Genomic DNA, 22,840 nt, shown 5'->3' with positions numbered 1-22,840 from the left:
TTCTAAGAATCCTAGAAGAGGGGAAAAGACCAAGGAAGCAGGCATAGAGACACTGAGACCCCCTGGGAGGCTGTCGGGGGAACCAAACCAGACAAGGAAGCAAGAGGAGAGGAGGCCAGGAGCCAGGAGGCAGGGAAGCATGTCTGTGATGCTGAGATGCAGGTGTGAGGCCTATGAGAGGGACACAGGAGCAAGGCGGAGCTGCAAAAAGGGCAGGCAGGGCCGGGCATGGTGGTTCACACCTGTAATCCCAGCACTTTGGGAGGCCGAGGTGGGTGGATCACGAAGTCAAGAGATAGAGACTATCCTGGCCAACATGGTGAAACTCCATCTCTACTAAAATACAAAAAATTAGCTGGGCGTGGTGGTGTGTGCCTGTAGTCCCAGCTACTTGGGAGGCTAAGGCAGGAGAATCGCTTGAACCCAGGAGGTGGGGGTTGCAATGATCCAAGATCATGCCACTTCACTGCAGCCTGGTGACAGAATGAGACTCTGTCTCAAAAAAAAAAAAAGGCAGGTGGACCAGCAAAGAGCCCAGTGGAGAGAGGCCGGAGTGATCAGACGTGGGGCAGTGGGGAGAGGCAGGGCCAGTCCAGTCTCCCAAGGAGAGAGAGCTGGAAGAGGAGCCCAAGAGCAGGCAGAGCAGGCAGATGGCAGGCTGGACTGGTGGGAGCTGGGCAGAGAGGGGGAAACCAAGACATGACAGTGGGGGAGGCTCCAGCAGGAGACCCAGAGCAACGCTGCAAGGGGAAAAGCCTTGTGGACAAGAAAGGATAAGGGGAAGAGGAGAGATCAGGGATGGCTAGAGAGAGACAGAGCTGATGGCAAATCCAGAGATTGAGAGACAGCAAAATACAGAGAGGTCGAGGAAGAAAGAAAGGCAAAAGGAATGAGCTGAAGACCTAGCGGAAGAACCTCAGAGCCGGAGACACAGGAAGAGGAGGGAGAGATGGGACAAGACTTTGGAGACAGAGACACACAGAGACAGCTGATAGAAACAGAGGCAGAAAGAGACAGATGGAGAGATGGAAAGCAAAGGAAAGAGAGACAGACAAATAATAATAGGCCCAGAGAAAGATAAAGAAATAGGAGGACACAGAGAAAGGAAGAGAAGTAGACACAGGCAGCCAGGTACACACTCACATGGATGTGGGAAAGAGATGGAGGCAGAGAGGCAGGCGGCTGCTGGTGAGTGGGAACAGCAGACCAGGCTGGGCTGCTTCTCAGAGCTCCCACTGGCAATGTTGGGGGCGTGGGGGCACCAATAGGCTTACTTACTTCCCAGAATGCCAGGGGACACTGCTGTCCTGAGCTTATAACCTTGCAGGGAAGGGGGTGGGTCTGAGTCCCCTCAGACTCAGAGGGCACTCCCAAGTGGCAGTTGGCCCCAGGGCCCTTGCCAGGACTGTTCCTGCAGCAGCCTCGGCTCACTCCCCAGGGACACTCAGGCCATGCCCTCCCCCAGAGCCCAGGTCAGGTTGGGGAGCGTGAGGCTCAGCTGGGGCAGAGGCTCAGAGAGGGCCCCAGGGCAGATCTTTCCTCAGCCGCTCCTCCTTTCCCAGGGGAAAAAAATGAGACTTCCTGGCAGGTCTTGAGTGATGAACCTCAAGAAATTGTCCTCTACCCCCGCCGGGTGGCATCCCTGGGGCTGTTCGATCCATTAGGCACTGAAGACAAAGTGTCCAGAGTCCTTGAGCTTCCATAGTCTACAGACATGTTGGAGACCTGAAAAAGATGATAGGCTCAAAAATAGGACCTCTGCAAAATAAAAATTAGTAAATGTTTAAATGACTATTAACTATAATATTTTATCAGTCAACTACAGCTCAAACTCTCCCGGTTAAGTAGTTTGTGATATGTTAATTATATTCGATGTGGATGAGCTTGAGGCCTGGTTGGGGGGTTGAAGACTGATGCAAGTGACCTACAGGCCTGGGGAAATGCACACCCACGCCCTCCCTGAGCTGACTTGTGCCCCGCTCCCCAGCCTCCCTTCCTACAGTTCTTTGACTCCACGCAGCCAGAACCACTTTTAGATGCTCTGCCTCATGCTGCTTCCTCAGCCCAGGACGCCCTGCACAGCATGCAGCCTGGAAAACATTTATGTATGCCTCAAAACCCTCACCTAATCCTGATCGCAGCACCTCCATGCTCCCTAATCTGTGAAGCCTTCCCTCGATAACCTGGTTATGCCGTCCTCTGCAGTCAGCTGCTCTCATGCCCTGCACAACTCCTCCCTGGCACTCCATGCTGACCTACCAGCTTTTCCTTCATGACAACCCCCTACAATTGCTCGTCCCGTTCCCCTCTGTTTGTGCCATGGTTTCACCAACCGATAGATTGCTCTGTAAACACTCATAGCTGCCAATGGTGTATCAGACATTTCTGGTCACTGGAGACAAAAGTTGAATAAGACTTGGTCCCTGGATCTGCCCATGATGAGCTTGCGGACTGACTAGGGGAATGAAGACGGGTGCAAGTGTCCTACAGGACTGGATAAGGGCACACACAAGATTCTGCAGTGACACAGAGAACAGTCCCACTGATGCTTCTTCGCTGAGAGTTCTGGGAAGAGGGATTATTTGAGCTGGGTTTTGAAAGATGAATAGAAGTTTGATAGATGAAGGCAGAGAAAGGCAATCCTTGTACAGGGAACAGAGTATGCAAAGAAGCAGAGGAAGGAAAGAAGATGGCCCTGAATTTCCCCCTTCATGCTGTATGAGGACAGTGATAGTGTCATTTATGTCATGTTTATAGTGTGCAGCACAGGGAAAGCATCAATCAATATTGAGGGAATAAATGAACAAATGGTGCATTTGAAGGATGTGAGGCAAGTCCAATGCGAACAGAGCTTGAGAGAAGTTATACCTGGGGCATAGCATCCCAGAGAGGATAGGATTCAAGAACAGGTAGGGAATTCTAGGCTTGGCTAGGTCAGGGACTCTCAGCTGAAATCTCCAGTCCCTGAAAGCTCCCTCCAGCTGTGCAGTGGCCCCATGGTAGACTGGCTACTGGCTCATGTCCACAGCCCATTCCCAGCCTTGCAATTTGCTCCCTAAGGATCACACTCTTCCAAATCCCATAAAGGTGGCAAACATAACTCCCTAGCTATAGACCACATAAATGATTTGATGAAGGACTTTTTTCTGATCAGCAAATTCATTCATATGGAGAAACAGCTGCTTCGACTCATTTCTGGAAGAAGGCAGAGCATGAAAGAACAAATAAAAATATGAGTTTACGAAAGCATAAAAATTAAATTCATTCTAATGTACATGTAACAAAATACCTTACTTTTATGTAAAAGAATACAATTACCCAAATCAGTGCTGCCCTAGAAAATCCAGGAAAGGTGGTTTTTTTGTTGTTGTTTGTTTTAATTTTTTTTGCATTAACAATTAACATTATTTAATTAATGGTGAGATTGATATGTAAAATAGAGTTTTAAGGCAATTTCAATATTAAATTGAGCCTTGAAGATAAACATCCACATTTCTCCTTCATGTACCTTTTTTTTTTTTGAGTTGGAGTCTTGCTCTGTTGGCCAGGCTGGAGTGCAATGACGTGATCTTGGCTCACTGCAACGTCCCCCTCCTGGGTACGTGAAATTCTCTTGCCTCAGCCTCCCAAGTAGCTGGGATTACAGCTGTGCGCCAGCACACCCAGCTAATTTTTGTTTTTTGTGGGTTTTTTTTGCTTTTATTATGATTTTTAAAAAATTATATGTTAAGTTCTGGGATACATGTGCAGAACGTGCAGGTTTTTTACATAGGTATACATGCACCATGGAGGTTTGCTGCACCCATCAACCCGTCATCTACATTAGGTGTTTCTCCTAATACTATCCCTCCCTTAGCCCCCACCTCCTGACAGGCCCTGGTGTGTGATGTTCCCCTCCCTGTGTCCATGTGTTCTCATCGTTCAACTTCTACTTATGAGTGAGAACATGCGGTATTTGGTTTTCTGTTCCTGTGTTAGTTTGCTGAGAATTATGGTTTCCAGCTTCATCTATGTCCCTGCAAAGGACATGAACTCATCCTTTTTTATGGCTGCATAGTACTCCATGGTATATATGTGCCACATTTTCAGGCATCTGTTGTTTCCTGACTTTTTAATGATTGCCATTCTAACAAGGGTAGTAAAGGTTACAGTTACTTTCCATCTAAGCTGCCCAGAGAGCAGTGCTTCTGTATCTTACCAGAATAATTTTCTGTGTGGTATGTTGTCTTGCTCATGTCTTTGAACATTAAAAACAAACCAACATGGAACAAAGGTTCACTGTTAAAGAGCTAAGGTAATTTATAATCATGTTGCTTTCTTCTATGCTCATTTTGAAACATTTTATTGACACTTTGATTAGAATAGGTCACCAAGTACTAATTCTCAGGTACCTTTGAGCCTATCATATGCACATGATAAAATGTTGATTTTTACCTTCCCAAGATCAGATCTTAAACTTAGAAAAATGAAATAATCTCAGGGTATCCTTTTACCAAAAACTACCAGAGTGTCCCTGGAAAATCATAAAGATTTATTCTTTCACATTATAAAAATAGGGATGGCAGAAATAATTAGGTCTGATTGATGTGTTCCATATTTCTTATTTAGTTCAACACTATTATAAGAACTATAATGATCGTCCAATCAGAAGAAACTTCCAGCTTTCTCTACAGTAAGTTTGTACAAATAAAGCGTAATTAATGTAAATATTCCAGAAATTGTATGCTGCATGAGAGGCCCCTGGGATTTGTCTGCACCCTCACTGCCCATAATACTGTTTTTAGCCATGAAGGAAACATTGATCAAACCTTTATGAAATAATTATGCACTGTACCTCAAAAGAGAACTTCACTCCCCTCCATTCTGATATAATTGGCTGCTGTAATAAATGAACGACATCCATTCAGTTTTTGTCATTTACAGATACCATCTGTTCTCTCTGATGCTGACCTAGAGGCTTGGGTATAAGCCAGAATTTGTGTCTTCAACAAAGAACGATAGTCTCAGAGCCTCATAGAAAGGACTTACAAGGTACTCTGAACATTGGCTCTTTCAAAAATAGATGCTTGAGTACAGGCTTCCAAGCTGGTATCTCTTAGGCAAATTTCCAGATGTGCCAAGTGGGCTGAGTCAGGATTCCCGTGACTCTTTTTTGGCCTAATATCATGCAGATTCCATGATACTGACTGCTGACCCAGACGTAGCAGAACCAGAGTAAATGATGTGGAGTTGAACAAAACAATGAAGTTATTTGTTTAGATCGTCGTTGCTATTATTTTTAATGTTCTGGTTTTTGTGGATATACGAAAAACCTTCAAGCTAGCTCTAACACTAATTAAGTAGATCCTATTTTTGTAAACTAAAATGAAACATTTTAAACTTATATCTGATTCTTATGAGCCCATCAGCATTCAGAAGCTTGTTAGTCTCCATACTTTTTATAGCAACATAGTTATTAGCACATGTTCAATAGAAACTTTCTTTTTACCCCAGATATATTGGTCAAATGAATTATATGGCCAAGAATTTTTTGAGAATTATTTGAGAATTAACATATTTTAATCAGGGTTAAGTGTACTTGTAGGCCAATCTCTACAAAGCCTTCCCAGGAAAACTGGCCTTTTATTTGGCTTGCAAGAGCCTGACCTTAGAGATGGAAAGAAAACCACTTCCTTCCTTTGAGCTAGAGCTTCAAGGTTAAAAAAAAAAAAAAAAAAGAAAAAGAAAAGAAAAGAAAGAAAGAAAGGAAAAGAAAAGGAAAAAGAGAATCATTTCTCGGCCAGTGAGAACTTTAGTGGATTTGGGGATATAGCAAATAACAGTGGATTTTCAGAGTCCAATTTGAGATTCTTCATGAAAACTTTCAGACCAGAGGTTAATTCTTTGGCTTTAGAAGTTGCTCAGTACTGCATATCTCTAGATTTGCAAAGCAAACTCATAAAAGCCTATATGGTTGACATTCTTGTTACACCTATATAAACAATAAGGCCAAACATAATGAGACCAGTCTTTCTGTGATCAAAAATAATCTTTGAAGATTAAGATCACAAGAGGGAATATTGTCAGAAAAAGAGCATCTAAGACTTGCAAAAGAACAAAAGAGATTAATTACTTAGTGCCCTCTCAGTGTAGGGCTGGGTGTTGTCTAGCAGATTCTCTGAGGATTATCTGATAGGCAGCCAAAGTGCACGCCTTTGATTGACTGCCTAAGGATTAAGGCATTTTACAACTCTGCAGGTATAGCTGTTAAGTTATAGAATAGCTATGGAGCTCTATAATAGCATATGCAATGCAATGGAATATGCCAATAGCAATGCAAATTATTCCTACTGATCACAATGCAAATGAAGTTTGTTCAGCAGAGAATATAAATCTCTATACTTCAGATTCTTGCTTGAAACCAGTCCTAACACCTCGTTGGCTCCTTCCTGAGTTAATGAGCTCAGTAAAATCTTTGGCATTTGTTCACTTAATAATGATAAAGGAAAAGATTCATAAGTTCATCTGGGTTAAATTAAGAATTCTACTCATCAAAAATCATTATTCTATTCTATTCTATTCTATTCTATTCTATTCTATTCTATTCTTGTCTAGTCTATCCTATTATATTCTGTTCACCATAAGTAAGTGTAAAGAATACCCTTCAGCAGTGAAAATAAATAAACATAAATAAATGTTTTAAAATAACATTGTTGGGCGACTATGGCAAGTTACAAAAGAATACATATGTATAATTCAGTTCAAAATTCATGAAAACAAATACATTGTTTAAGAACGTTATGTACATTTCTTCAAAAACATCAATAAAAGCAATTTAAAAACTTAAACCCTAGAACAGACACTGGAGTATGTGGGATTTTTTTTGTTTTTTGAGACAGGGTTTCACTCTGTCCCTGAGGCTGGAATGCAGTGGTGTGATCACAGCTCACTGTAGCCTCAACCTCCCCAGGTTCAGATGATCCTCCCACCTCAGCCCTCCTAGTAATTGGGAGCATGTCACTATATCCAGCTAATTTTTCGTTTTTTGTAGAGATGGGGTTTCATCATGTGGCCCAGGCTGGTTTCAAACTCCTGGGCTCAAGCAACCTGCCAGCTTCAGTCTCCCAAAGTGTTGGGATTACAGGTGTGAGCCACTGCATGTTAGTGGCTCACACCTGTAATCCGCATGTTAACACTGAATGTTAGTAGCTATCACCAGGTCTAAGATAATGGATGATTTTTATTTTCTTCTTTTTGTTCATTTCTGTTTTACAAAATTTTAAAACATAAACGTGTTTTAAAACATGTATTACTTTTGCATAAAGAAAAGCGGTAATAAACTTATAGAAGGTATTTTCAATGAATGTAATAGACAAAAAATTAATGTCCAAAATGTATAACAAACTACAAATTAAGAAAAGACAATATCTCATTCATTGAGCACTTAGTATTTGTTATTCAATACAGAAAGCGCTTTACATGTATTATATCATTTACTCCTTCTAACAACCATCTCATGTATATGCTATTTTCTTTCCATTTACAGATGAGGAAGCTGAGACTCAGAGAAGTTAGGCTACTTGCCCATCGTCACTGAGTTGATAAAGAATATTACTGTAATTGAAACCCTGCAGTCTGACTCCAGAGCCTGCTGCACTATACAATACTAACAACAAATTCATGAAAAGATGTTAAACTCTCTAGCAACCATGGAATTGCAAATGAAACAATAAATAATGGTGCCAAGTTTCATCTATGAGATGGGTAGACACATTAGAATGTTTGAGATAGATAAACAATGTCGAGTATTGGTGAGGATGAGAGTTGTCGTTGGTATAACTACATGGAAACATCATTTGGGAGTATCTAATAAACTGGAAATTTCTTTGATTCTGCAATCTGCAAAGTCTACTTCTATGATTTAAAAAAATATATACATATGGAGAAATGCCCAAAGACATTTGTTGTAGAATTATTTAAATAGTGAAAAATTGGAAATAAACAAATATTCAACAATGGTAAATTGGATAAATGAAATAAGCTCAAATGCTTATTAAAGAGAATGAGCTACCCCTATAATTATCAAACGAGTAGATGTCAGAGCGAGTTAAAATTTTTTTCTGAGGCAGGGCGCGTGGCTTACGCCTATAATCCCAGCACTTTGGGAGGCCGAGATGGGCGGATCACGACGTCAGGAGATCCAGACCAACACAGTGAAACCCCGTCTCTACCAAAAATACAAAAAATTAGCTGGGCATGGTGGCTGGTGCCTGTAGTCCCAGCTACTCGGGAGGCTGAGGAAGGAGAATGGCGTGAACCCAGGAGGCGGAGCTTGCAGTGAGTTGAGATCTCACCACTGCACTCCAGCGTGGGAGACAGAGCAAGCCTCTGTCTCAAAAAAAAAAAAAAAAAAAGGAAAGAAAGAAAAAAAAATTCTGAAATATACTGACATCATGCTATCACTTAAAAAATGTAAACACACACGGGAGCAAGTCTATGCATTGCTCATGGATGCAATTGTGGTTGATTGGGGGAGTTCTAGATGTTCAAAGGGCACTTCAACTTTATCTGTTATTATTTAATTCTTTTTTAAAAATAAAGAAAAAAAGACAGACTAAACATGGCAAAATATTAACAAATATTTCTTTTAGGTAGGGGAAATGAAATCTTTGTCATATAATTTTCTGTAATCTCTATTTCTGTATCTGTTATTTATCTCTGTATCTATCTAGTGATATATGCATATAGAGGTGCATAATGCACACATATATTTTTCTTTTATGAAATGTATATACAGGTTGAGTATCCCTAATTCAAGCATCCAAAGTCTGAAATCCTCCAAAATCTGAAATCTTTGGAGTGCTGACTTGATGCTCTAAGGAATGCTCATTGGAATATTCAGATTTCGGATTTTCGGATTAGGGATGCTGAACCAGTAAGTGTAATACAAATATTCCAAAATCTAAGAAAAGTCCAAATCTGAAATGCTTCTGGTTCCAAGTATATCTGATAAAGGATAATCAACCTGTATCTGTTTTCTCAAATAAAAATGACATTTATTTACTTACTTTTTAGATTTTTTAATTTTTAGTTTTTATGGGTACATAGTAGGGGGATATATTGATGGGGTACATGAGAGATTTTGGTACAGGCAAGCAATCCATAATAATCACATCATGGAAAATGGGGTATCTAGCCTCTCAAGCATTTATCCTTTGTTTTACAAACAATCCAATTCCACTCTTTTAGTTATATTTAAATGTATAATTACATTATTACTAATAATAGTCTCCCTTTTGTGCTATCAAACACTGTCTTATTTATTCTTTCTATTTTTTTGTAACCACTAACCATCCCCACCTCCTCTGCTAGACCTATCCTTCTATTCTCTACTTCCATGAGTTCAATTGTTTAGATATTTTTAGATCCCATAAATAAGTGAGAACATGTAAAGTTTGTCTTTCTGTGCCTGCCTTATTTCCCTTAACATAATAAGCTCCAGTTCCATCCACATTGTTGCAAGTGTCAGAACCTCATTATTTTTTACGGCTGAATATTACTTCATTGTGTGTACGTACCACATTTTCTTTATCCAGTCATCTGCTGGTGGACATTTAGGTTGCTTTCAAATCTTGGCCATTGTGAACAGTGCTGCAACAAACATGGGAGTGCAGATATCTCTTCAATATACTGATTTCCTGTCTTTGGGGTGTAGACCCAGCAGTGGGGTTGCTTGCTGCACCATATGGTAGCTCTATTTTTAATTTTTTGAGAAACCTCCAAACTGTTCTCCATAGTGGTTGTAGTAATTTACATTCCCACCAACAGTGTTTGAGGGTTTCCTTTTCTCCAAATCCTCACCAGCATTTGTTAGTCCCTGACTTTTGGATAAAGCCATTTTAACTGGGGTGAGATGATATCTCACTATAGTTTTGACTTGCATTTCTCTGATGATCAGTGATGTTGAGCACCTTTTCATATGCCTGTTTGTCATCTGTATGCCTCCTTTTGAGAAATGTCTATTCAAAGGTTTTGCCCCCAAAAATGAGATTTAAAGTGCAAATTTTAAACTGATCATGTAAAAGTCAGTACTACAAACTGAGCCCAGAGCAGACTAGACTAGTTATTAGCCATATTGTTATACATATATGTCTAAAACAACTCTAGCTCTTATTTTATAGGCACCTAGTGCAAAAAGCAATGCTAAATATTACTTGTGTTTGTCGGACAGTAATGCAAGACTATGTCCCTGCATAATCTGCCTGCTTTTTATGTCATTTTCACCCCAAATGACTCTTTATGTGGTTTTCACACTGGGAAAGAGCACGTGTGCATGTTAAACATGTGAGTGCCATTATGCTGAACTGACATAAACTTCCAGAGGTAAGGAGAGAACCCAGGAAAAGCAATGGCCATGAACCGCAAGGACATAGTCTCTGTAAAGAAATCCTTTGCCTTCAATACTCAACTGAGTCTTTGGGTGGCAGGAGCTGAAAGTTTTTCAGCCAATGATAGAGGACTTCCCAGTTAGGGTGGCCACACCATCTTCTGGCTGCTTACAGCCGCAGGAAGACTCAGGTTGGTCAGAACTGAGGTACCTGTATGATATCCAATGAGCCCATCCAGTCTGCCCATGACTATGGACAACTCTGAAACATCCTGAGTCATTAAGCTGTCCTTCTGACTCTAAGTATTTTCAGAAAGGCCTCCTTTACATCCTTGTTCCTGAGGCTGTAGATGATGGGATTGAGGAAGGCAGAGACAACATTGTAGAACAGCGCTAGTTTCTTGTCCCGCTTCGGGTCATACCAGGAACTCGGCCTCATGTACATGACGATGGCTGGCCCATAGAACATGATGACCATGGTGACATGGGAAGCACATGTGGAGAAGGACTTGAGCCTCCCCTGTGCTGAGCGGATTCTGAAGATGGAGGTAAAGATGCGGACATAAGAGGCCAGGATGAGGGAGAGTGGGACCAAAAGCAGGATGAAACCCAAGATGAAGTCCAGCCTGTCATTAAAAGATGTGTCTGCACAGGCCAACTTCAGGACAGCAGGGACCTCACAGAAGAAGTGGTTTATCTTGTAGGGGCCACAATAAGGCAGATGCATGGTGAAGACAGTGTAGATCAGCGCCCCAGTGATGCCAATGGACCAACAGACAATGACCATCTTGATACAAATGGAATGGCTCATGAGTAGGGTATAGTGAAGGGGGAAGCAAATGGCAACATACCTGTCATAGGCCATAATGGCATAGAGGACGCACTCAGCAATGCCCAGGACCAAGAAGATGAACATCTGGGCTACACAAGCTCCCCAGGAGATGGTCCTCCTTGGACACACCATATTAACCAAAATCTGGGGCACAGTGGTAGTGACATAGCTCATGTCCACCAAAGAAAGGACACTGAGAAAAAAGTACATGGGCATATGGAGGTGTGAGTCCAGGTAGATCAGCATGACGATGAGTCCGTTGCCCAGAAGGGTGATGAGGTAGAGGAGGAGGAAGAAGGCAAACAGGGCCATTCTGGCCTGTGCCTCACTGGGGAAGCCAAGGAGGATGAACTCAGACACAGAGCTGTGGTTTTTCTTGCCAAGGCTCTGCATGGTGATCTGCCTATTAAGGAGAGACAAGGACTTCCCTGTTCTGTCCCTTCCTTGGGAAAGGAAGGCTGGGATTGACAGAAACTGAGCTACACACAGCACGGTGCACAGTAACTCACACAGATTAAATCAAACCTTTGTTGAGTTGGATGAAAAGGACAAGGAAGCCAGGAGTGAGTAGATGCCTCTGCTGAAAATCTAATTATGACCTGTGGGGGCTTAGGGTACTGTCAACCAGAGGTAATGTGGTGGCAACCCAAGGTCACAGGGCGACTCAGGTGATGGAGGAGAAGAAAATGAAGGTCTTCCAGAGATGATACAAGACATGCTGAGCAGCAGAGGGGAGAGATCTCACCACCCTGAGCACCTGAGACACAGGCCTGCCCTGATTCCTGGCTTGCTATTCCCACTTTCCCTGGGGCCTGTCTGGGCTTCATTTCTTGTACTTGGATCTAAGTGAAATTTTATGTTGAATCCTTACAACTGCCACTTCGTGACCACATTTTTAACTCAACTGTTCCTGGGTGTCCATGGTTGTCACTCACCCAGTTGCTTGACCTTTGGCAAGTCCCTTCACCTCCATTGGCCTCAGTCTCCCCATCTGTTAAATAGAGATGGAACATCTAGGCACAGGATTATGGCAAGGAACCTATGAGATACTGTATGTCAAGACATTTTGCAAAATACAAATCACTTGGCAAATAAAAGGGCTTAGTATAAGTGGGATGAGTCTGGAAATCAGAAGAACTCAGGACTAATCTTGCCTCTGCCTCTGATTTTCTGTGGGATCTTGGGTAACTCCATATCTTTCTCTGAGCTTCAGAGTCCCATTTAAAAAAAAATGAAGCTGTTGGATTCCAGAGGGTCCTTCCAGCTCTGATGTTCTTTGATACCAGGAACACCAGGCTAGAGACCCATGATCGCATCAGTGCCTGAGCACCAAGAGGTGGGCTGAGCTCAACAGGGTTGTGTTGGCAGGAGACTTCCCATGGGAGCTAGAGGTATGTCCAGAGCGTTGGAGAATACCTAGAGCATAGTCTCAGGCATCAGCACTCTGGAGTCTAGTGGTCTCTTCTCCTGTTCCCAAGTCACACAGCCTCTCACTTAAGCCTCTTCACCTACTCCCAAGTCATTTAGCCTCCCAGGTCTTTCATGTGTAAAATAGGAGTAGTATCTCCTTCATAGTGAAGATTCCATGAAATATACCTGGTTTATAGAAATTGCTTAATAAGTGGAAGCAATTTAGATCCTAGGAAGCTTGGGTAGAAGGAGGAGTGGAGAGAGGAAAGAGTAGGTACAGGTGTATGCTCAAGTGTCTGAGCTTCCAAACAACAGGGCTGAAAACATTATCATTAGGGCTGACAGCCATGACTGACAGTGAAGGTGAGGAAGCTGGAAAAATTGACTGAGGCTGAATGAACAAAAGAAGATAGTGTCAGATGCGTGTTCTGTGCTTTAAGGACCACCAATAATTGGATGAAAGATAAAAATGTCCCAGATAAGGAATGTTTGTGAAGGTTAGAGGAGACCTAGGGCAGCTCAGGGTCTTGGACATTGGGAGGGAAAACTTTTCAAGAGATAAGGACTGGTCAGCAGTGAGGATAGCAAACCCTGGCACCAGGATGATGAGGGCTGAGAACTAGGAGGCGCCCACATCGTCCTTTCCCCCAATCCACACCCCAGACCTGGACTCATGCAGAGGCCTTCTGTGGGCCTCCCTTCATCACCTCCACCAGCAGATACTGTCTCAGCTATCATTCCTTGTCTCACATCTCCTTACACTGGAAGTCCAGGCCTTTCCCAATCTGGTTCTAACCACTTTTCAAGTCGGTGCAACTCTCCATTTATCTCTGTAAGACTTCTGAGCCATGATGCTAACACATGACCACCAAAGGGATCCCGGTCTGGGCAGCTGGGATCCCCCATCTCTAATCCACAAATCCTCCATGCTAGCTGGGGAGCTGAGATCCCCCATCTTGAAGCCACAGATCCTCCATGCTAGCTGGCTTCCTCAGTGCTTGCCATGCATGCCACCACCTTCTGCTCTAGCTGTTCTGCTGTTGGGAATGTCTTCTCTAATCCTTTCTGCTGCCTCAGCTCCCACCCTTCCAGGTCCAGCTTGGCCTCTTCCTTACCTGACCAGTCCAGCCTTGTTTATTTTATGTGCATATTGTCTTCCCCGCCTGGCTGAAGGCAGAGGCTGTGTCTCTTTCATACCTCTCCCTAGTATTAGTTTGCAGCAGCTGGCAGATCCAGGGGTCCTATTTGTATCAGAACGGGGTTGAAGAGTAGATTTCTAGCCCCTGAAAAGCCCTGGGGATTCCCTGTCCGTGTGGTAAATGCAGCACAGAACACCTTAGCTGGATGCAATAAACAGCCAGAAAGTTTAATGCTCCCAGGACATTTCAGGCTTGGAGCTGGTGAGCTGGGTATCTTTCTGAAGTTCCCACGGGGGACTGAAATTTTTTCCCACTGAGACTTAGAGGAGGGACAGGTCCTGTGGTTGAGTGGCCACATCCCTGTGTGACACGGTGATAACACTATCATAATAAAACATGCTTTGTTTCCTCCCAAACAGTTTTTTGCGCCTTTTACATCCTCAGGCATCTTACCCAAGTCCACATACCCAATAGAGAGAAAACAAAGGCTTGGATACAGATACAGTAGAGCCCCCTTATCCATGGGGGATCCATTCTGAGACCCCCAGTGGATGCCTGAAACCACAGACAGTAAAAAACTCTATATACACCACGATTTTCCTATACACATATACCTATGATGAAGTTTAATTTCTAAATTAGGCACAGTAAGAGATTAACAGCAACTAATGATAATAAAATAGAATAATTATAACAATATACTGTAGAGAACATGATCTCCCCCTAAATATCTTACTACACTGTACTCATCTTCTTGTGACCTTGTGAGATGACAAAATGCCTACATGATGAGAGGAAATGAGGTGGGTGATGTAGACATTATAGCATAGCTTTAGGCTGCTACTGACCTTGAATATGAGCACAGCAATACCACCACAGTTGATCTGTAGCCAAGATGCCTACTGAGTGACTAACAGCCAGGTAGTGTAGACAGTGCAGACACGTTGGGCAAAGGATGATTTGTGTCCTGGGTGGGATGGAACAGGACAGCATGAGATTTCTTGCTGAAATGAAATCTCAGAATGGCATGCAATTTAAAACTTATGAATTGTTTATTTCTGGAATTTTCCATTTAATATTTTTGGGCCATGGTTGACTGCAGGTTACTAAAACCACAGGTAAGGGGGAGCTATTGTTATAGAAATGCTACTCATGTTTACTAGTGTTCTGTAACTACTGTTTATTGAAGACTATTTTCCTTAGATGTCTACTCAAGTCCACACACCTCACTGTGGTATAAATGCTACCAAATCTATTACTATAACAATGGCTACCGATTATTGAACAGCCTCTCTTATCAGATGACCCACTGAGTACTACATGCGATGTTATTAATTCTCACAACACAATCAATATGTCATTTGATAGAACAGAAGACTCAGAGAGGTTAAGAGAATTAAGTGGTTCATACTTAATTGATGTTGCTCACACCATGCAGCAGATAAATTGTATATCCAAAATTTGAACGTAGATCTGTTAGATTCCATGTCATTCTACTGCAGCATTTCTTTCTTTCTTTCTTTCTTTCTTTCTTTCTTTCTTTCTTTCTTTCTTTCTTTCTTTCTTTCTTTCTTTCTTTCTTTCTTTTTCTTCCTTTCTTTCTTTCTTTCTTTCTTTCTTTCTTTCTTTCTTTTCTTTCTTTCTTTTAGACAGTCCTGCTCTGTCTGGGCTGTCGTGCAGGGTAACGATCTTGGCTCATTGCAACCTCTACCTCCCAGGTTCAAGCGATTCTTTTGCTGCAGCCTCCCGAGTAGCTGGGACTACAGGCATGTGCCACCACGCCCAGCTAATTTTTGTATTTTTAGTAGAGATGGGGTTTCACCATGTTGGCCAGGATTGTCTCGATCTCTTGACCTTGTGATCTGCCCACGTTGGCCTCCCAAAGCACTGAGATTACAGGCGTGAGCCACCCCGCCCAGCCTTTACTGCAGCATTTCTATGACTGAGGTGCAATGCTGGTTCAGAGGGTGCATATAGTCAGGCTGTAGAATTATATGACTGAGTGTAGGAGTCAGATGGTCAAAAGGCCAGGGCAGCTGGGCAGCCTTCCTTGATCCACTTGGAGGACACTCTCCCCAACTGAGTGCTCTCTTGAGTCTTTCTAGAATTCCAGGAGAGAAAGGCAAGAGACTGGCTTGGTCTCATTAACTGCTGCAAGGCAGGGCTTACTGGAAAAGAACCTGCCTCATGGATGGGAGGCATTGATCAACTGCGACAGGCGGCCTCCTGCAGCAAGGTAAAATTCAAATTATTTTTAAAATTTATTTTAAAAAATTAATTAATTTTTAATTCACAAATAAAAATTATTTGTTTTACAGTGTACAACATGATGTTTTGAAGTATGTATACATTGTTGAATGGTTAAATTGAGCTGATTAACATATGTATTAACTCACTTTTTTTGTGGTGAGAACACTAAAAAGTACTGTTAGCAATTTTCAAATATACAATACATTGTCATTAACATATCCTCACCAAGGCATGCAATTGATCTCGTAAACTTATTTTTCCTGTCTAACTAAAACTTTGTATCCTTTGACCAACATCTTCCCCATTCTGCCCTCCTCATCCCTTACCCAACCAGCCCTGGCAATCACCATTCTGCTCTCTACTTCTATGAGTTCAACCTTTTTGGATTTCACATATAAGTGAGATCATGTGGAATTTGTCTTTCTGTGTATGGCTTACTTAACATAACATCCTCCAGGTTCATCTGTGTTGTTGCAAATAACAGGATCTACTTCCTTTTTAAGGCTAACTAGTACTCCATGGTGTGTATATACAAATTCCACACTTTCTTTATCCGTTCATCCAGTGAAGGTCGCTAAGGTTGATTCCATGTCTTAACTAATGTGAATAATGCTGCAATGAAGATAGGAATGCAGATATCTCTTCAACAGACTGATGTTATTTTCTCTGGATGTATTCCCAGTACTGGGATGGCTGGATTATACTGTAGCTCTATTTTTAGTTTCTGAGGAACTTTCATGCAGTTTTCCATAATGGCTGTACTAATTTACATTCTCAGCAACCATGCACCAGGGTTCCCTTCTCCACATCCTTGCCAATACCTCTTATCTTTCTTCTTTTTGATAATAACCATAGGATTTAAATTCTGAAGAATGTGGTGATGAAAGTGAAGTTCAGGGCAAGGTGAAATCCAATTTGGGTACTGGGGCCTTAAAGCCAATGAGAAGTACTTTTATCTGGTCTAGTGGTGAGGAATCTGTGTCTGCAGGAGTGGGACCTGGGCCACTGGAGGGAAACTGAGGGGCAGAATTGGATGGGTCCTGGTAACTGGTACGGGTCCTGGCAAGAGCAAATCATCTTGAAGGACGTCCGCAAGGCAAAGGCCAAGGCAGACCTGTGAATATAATACGAGCACAAAGTTGGACAGGCCCATAGCCTAGCGGGACTGGATGCTATCTCAGCGACGGCTTAGTGCTTAGGTCCCCAGAGATGTAACACTTATATCCAGGCAACACAGATTTTTGTGCCTGGTCCCAGCTGTGGAAAGACAGCAGGTCCTGTGTCTCTAGAATATGAAGTCAAGAATGGGATTTGGGTAGGGTCATCTCTTATTTTAGTTTTTATGATCCAGTCCTGCTATAGGTCAATTAACACCTGTGATTATTTTAAACATTCCCCTTCACTCTCAAAATGTGTCTGAATTTGGACATTATATGGTCTCCTACATGCTCTTTATTATACGGTCTCCATGAGCTGGCAGCTACCTGACATGGATGGGCCTATCCATGGGCACACACAGTAGACATTGCACAATGTAGTTTGTGCTTTAATGTTTTCTCTCTTACCTATTTATCTGCTCCATACATCATGCCCTTCCCTAGACTTAGCTTCTTAAACTCCAGAAGACACAAAGCCATTCTTTATTATGAGACACAGAGAAAAAAAGTCAGACAGATTGGGAGTTGAATGCTGACTTCACCACTTCCCAGTCATATGATGTTGGACAAATCACCTTCTCTCCTCGAGCCTCACTCACCGTATTTGGAACCAAAAACAATGCTGTGAGGGTTAAGAAGACGTGTGTATAGTTCTTAGCACAGGTTCTGGTAAACAAAATGACTCAGTCAATGACAGGTTCTATCCAAACAGTCACATGTGAGCAGGTATTGAAGGTCAGCCTATTTCTTCCCCAGTGGGAAGCTGGGATACCTGGAGTAGGGGCCAGAGTCTGATACCTGGATCCCCAGCAGAGGTTCCCTGTCCAGGACACTCATATCTCAGGCAAGGGGGAGGAGACAGCGGTGCATGTGTGGTGGTAATTGCCTTCCTTTCTAAAAGATGAGCTTCTTGAATCTGGCATGCTTGTGATCTGAAACAGATTTAATGTCCAAACAGAGATTTAATGTTTACTTACGGGGCTGCATATCCATAAATAAGTAAGCAGGTAAAGAGTTTATTTTTTTGTAAGCAGGTAAAGAGTTTAAAAAGATGGTACATGTCTAATATGCCAGGCAGACCTATGCCAGCCATTTAGTAGTTGTTAGCTCTTTGTGTCCTGATCTGGTTCAATTTTCATGAGAGGTCTACTAGTTACTCAGGTGAGTTACTTAATCTTCCTGAGTCTCAGTTTCTTAAACTGTGAAATTAGAACAATAATGTAAACTTTACATGATCTGAGTGTTAAGTGAGATGCATTAAAAACTATGTATTTTAAGCACCGAACACTATGAACATAGTATGTGCTCAAGAAATGAGAGAAATAGTAATCATCATCATCATCATCATCATCATCCTGATTCCCTGAGGTTAGATTTCTAGGGAATGGTCCAGATGAGGCTGACGCCTAGATCTGGTATTCCAGCATACTTCTCTGCCTCTCAACTTAGTTTCTCTTCATCTAACTCTTGGCCAGGGTGTAGTGGGACTCGATTTGTTAAAATTACGTAAAGAATGTGGGCATCTGTGTTCATGAGGGATATGGACCAATAGTTTTCTTTTCTTGTAATATCTTATGGGTTTTTTTGTTTTTTGTTTTTTGTTTTGTATCAGAGTGGTGGTGCTCACAAAATGAGTTAGGAACTATTCCTTCCACTTACATTTTCTAGAAGACTTCATGCAGGCTTTGAGTATGTCTTCCTTAAATGATTGGTAGAATTCACAAGTTAATCCATCTGCACTAGAGTTTCCCTTGTGGAAAGGTTTTTTATATTTTATATTTTATTTTATTTTATTATACATTAAGTTCTGGGGTACATGTGCAGACGTGCAGGTTTGTTCCATAGGTATACATGTACCATGGTGGTTTGCTGAGCCCATCAACACATCGTCTACATTAGGCATTTCTCCTAATGCTATCCCTCCCCTTGCCCCCCAACCCCCGACAGGCCCCAGTGTGTGAGGTTCGCCTCCCTGTGCCTGTATGTTCTCATTGTTCAGCTTCCACTTATGAGTGAGAACATGTGGTGTTTGGTTTTCTGTTCCTATTAGTTTGCTGAGAATGATGGCTTCCAGCTTCATCTATGCCCCTGTGAAGGACATGAACTCATCTTTTTATGGCTGCATAGTATTCCATGGTGCATATATGCCACATTTTCTCTATTCAGTCTGTCACTGATGGGCATTTGGGTTGGTTCCAAGTCTTTGCTATTGTGAATAGTGCGGCAATAAACATATGTGTGCATGTGTCTTTATGTAGAATGATTTATAATACTTTGGATATATACCCGATAAAGGGATTGCAGTGTCAAATGGTATTTCTGGTTCTAGATCCTTGAGGAATCACCACACTGTCTTCTACAATGGTTGAACTAATTTACACTCCCACCAATAGTATAAAAATGTTTCTATTTCTCCGTATCTTTGCCGGCATCTGTTGTTTCCTGACTTTTTAGCGATCGCCATTCTAACGGACGTGAGATGGTATCTCATTGTGGTTTTTATTTGCATTTCTCTAATGACCAGTGATGATGAGCTTTTTTTCATATTTTTGTTGGCCACATAAATGTCTTCTTTTGAAAAGTATCTGTTCATATCCTTTGCTGCTTTTTGATGGAGTTTTTTTTTCTTGTAAATTTGTTTGAGTTCCTTGTAGATTCTGGATATTAGCCCTTTGTCAGATGGATAGACTGCAAAAATTTTCTCCCATTCTATAGGTTACCTGCTCATTCTGATGATAATTTCTTTTGCTGTGCAGAAGATGTTTAGTTTAATTGGATGCCATTTGTCAAGTTTGGCTTTTGTTGCCATTGCTTTTGGTGTTTTAGTCATGAAGTCTTTGCCCATGCCTATGTCCTGAATGGCATTGCCTAGGTTTTCTTCTAGGGCTTTTATGGTGTTAGGTCTTATGTTTAAATCTTTAATTCATCTTGAGTTAATTTTTGTAAAAGGTGTAAGGAAGGGGTCCAGTTTCAGGTTTCCGTATAAGGCTAGCCAATTTTCCAAACACCATTTGTTAAATAGGGAATCATTTCTCCATTGCTTATTTTTGTTAGGTTTGTCAAAGATCTGATGGTTGTAGATGTGTGGTGTTATTTCTGAGGGCTCTATTCTCTTCCATTGGTCTATATATGTGTTTTGGTACGAGCACCATACTGTTTTGTTACTGGACTCTTGTGGTATAGTTTGAAGTCAGGTAGCATGATGCCTCCAGCTTTGTTCTTTTTGCTTAGGATTGTCTTGACTATGTGAGCTCTTTTTTGGTCCCACGTGAAATTTAGAGTAGTTTTTTATAATTCTGTGAAGAAAGTCAATGATAGCTTGCTGGGAATAGTATTGAATCTATAAATAACTTTGGGCAGCATGGCCATTTTCACAATATTGATTCTTCCTATCCGTGCGCATGGAATGTTTTTCCATTTGTTTGTATCCTTTCTTATTTCCTTGAGCAGTGGTTTGTAGTTCTCCCTGAAGAGGTCCTTCATATTGCTTGTAAGTTGTATTCCTAAGTATTTTATTCTGTTTGTAGCAATTTTGAATGGGAGTTCACTCATGATTTGGCTCTCTGTCTATTATTGCTGTATAGGAATGTCCGTGATTTTTGCGTATTGATTTTGTATCCTGAGATTTTGCTGAAGTTGCTTACCAACTTAAGGAGTTTTTGGGCTGAGAAGATGGGGTTTTCTAAATATACAATCATGTCACCTGCAAACAGAGATAATTTGACTTCCTCTCTTCCTATTTGAATACACTTTATTTCTTTCTCTTGCCTGATTGCCCTGGCCAGAACTTCCAATACTGTGTTGAGTAGGAATAGTGACAGAGGGCATCCTTGTCTTGTGCTGGTTTTCAAAGGGAATGCTTCTGGCTTTTTCCTATTCAGTATGATATTGGCTGTGGATTTGTCATAAATATCTATTTTTATTTTGAGATACATTCCATCAATACCTAGTTTATAGAGTGTTTTTTAGCAGGAAGGGATGTTGAATTTTATAAAAGGCCTTTTCTGCATCTGTTCATATAATCTTATTGTTTTTGTCATTGGTTCTGCTTATGTGATAGATTACATTTATTGATTTGCATATGTTGAATCATCCTTGCATCCCAGGGATGAAGCCAACTTGATCGTGATAGATACACTTTTTGATGTGCTGGTGGATTTACTTTGCCAGTATTTGATTGAGGATTTTTGCATCAATGTTCATCAGGGATATTTGTCTGAATTTTTCTTTTTTTGTTGTGTCTCTGCCAGGTTTTGGTATCAGGATGATGCTGGTCTCATAAAATGAGTTAGGGAGGAGTACCTCTTTTTCTATTGTTTGGAATAGATTAACATCTATTGTTAATATCGGAATAGTAACATCTCCTCTTTGTACCTCTGGTAGAATTCGGCTGTGAATACCTCTGGTCCTGGGCATTTTTTTTTTTTTTTTGGTTGATAGGCTATTAATTACTGCCTCCATTTCAGAACTTGTTATTGGTCTATTCAGGGCTTGAATTCTTCCTAGTTTAGTCTTGGGAGAGTCTATATGTTCAATAATTTATCCATTTCTTCTAGATTTTCTAGTTTATTTTCATAGAGGTATGTATCGTATTCTCTGATGTAGTTTGGATTTTTGTGGGATCAGTGGTGATCTCCTCTTTATCATTTTTTATTGTGTCTATTTGATTCTTCTCTCTTTTCTTCTTTATTAGTCTGGCTAGTGGTCTATCTATTTGTTAATCTTTTCAAAAAACCAGCTCCTGCATTCATTGATTTTTTAAGGGATTTTTGTGTGTCTATGTCCTTCAGTTCTGCTCTGATCTTAGTTATTTCTTATCTTCTGCTAGCTTTTGAATTTATTTGCTCTTGCTTCTCTAGTTCTTTTCATTGTGACGTTAGAGTGTCAATTTTAGATATTTCCTACTTTCTTCTGTGGGCATTTTATGCTGTTAATTTCCCACCAAACACTGCTTTAGCTGTGTCCCAGAGATTCTGGTATGTTGTGTCTTTGTTCTCATTGGTTTCAAAGAGCTCATTTATTTCTGCCTTAATTTCATTACATACCCAGTAGTCATTCAGGAGCAGGTTGTTCATTTTCCATGTAGTTGTGTGGTTTTGAGTGAGTTTCTTAATCCTGAGTTCTAATTTGATTGCACTGTGGTCTGAGAGACTGTTACGATTTCTGTTTTTGTTCTGTTTTGTTTTTTGTTTTTGCATTTGCTGAGGAGTGTTTTACTTCCAATTATATGGTCAATTTCAGAAGAAGTGCTATGTAGTGCTGAGATGAATGTATATTCTGTTGATTTGGAGCGGAGAGTTCTGTAGACGTCTGTTAGGTCCACTTGGACCAGAGCTAAGTTCAAGTTCCGAATATCCTTGTTAATTTCCTGTCCCATTGACCTGTCTAATATTGACAGTAGGGTGTTAAAGTCTCCCACTATTATTGTGTGTGAGTCTAAGTCTCTTTGTAGGTCTCTAAGAACTTGCTTTATGAATCTGGGTGCGCTGGTATTGGGTGGATATATATTTAGGATAGTTAGCTCTTCTTGTTGCATTGAGACCATTACCATTATGTATTACCCTTCTTTGTCTTTTTTGATCTTTATTGGTTTAAAGTCTGTTTTATCAGAGACTAAGATAGCAACCCCTGCTTTTTTTTTTTTTTTTTTCTTTCTATTTGCTTGGCAAATATTCCTCCATCCCTT

The 22,840-nt window shown here is 41.3% G+C and overlaps 1 protein-coding gene across 1 annotated transcript; it reads right to left on the bottom strand.

The window, feature by feature from the left end:
• Positions 1-9,927: 9,927 nt before the first annotated feature.
• Positions 9,928-15,305, bottom strand: LOC101014451 (olfactory receptor 2G3-like). The gene has a single exon (XM_021940332.2). The coding sequence runs from the start codon at positions 11,589-11,591 to the stop codon at positions 10,647-10,649; it is 945 nt and encodes a 314-aa protein (XP_021796024.2). The 5' UTR covers positions 11,592-15,305; the 3' UTR covers positions 9,928-10,646.
• Positions 15,306-22,840: the final 7,535 nt, after the last annotated feature.

Source organism: Papio anubis, chromosome 1, assembly GCF_008728515.1.
Source record: "Papio anubis isolate 15944 chromosome 1, Panubis1.0, whole genome shotgun sequence".
NCBI lineage: Eukaryota > Metazoa > Chordata > Mammalia > Primates > Cercopithecidae > Papio > Papio anubis.
Note: the sequence above shows the minus strand (reverse complement) of the source record. Positions and strands in the feature narration are given on the sequence as shown.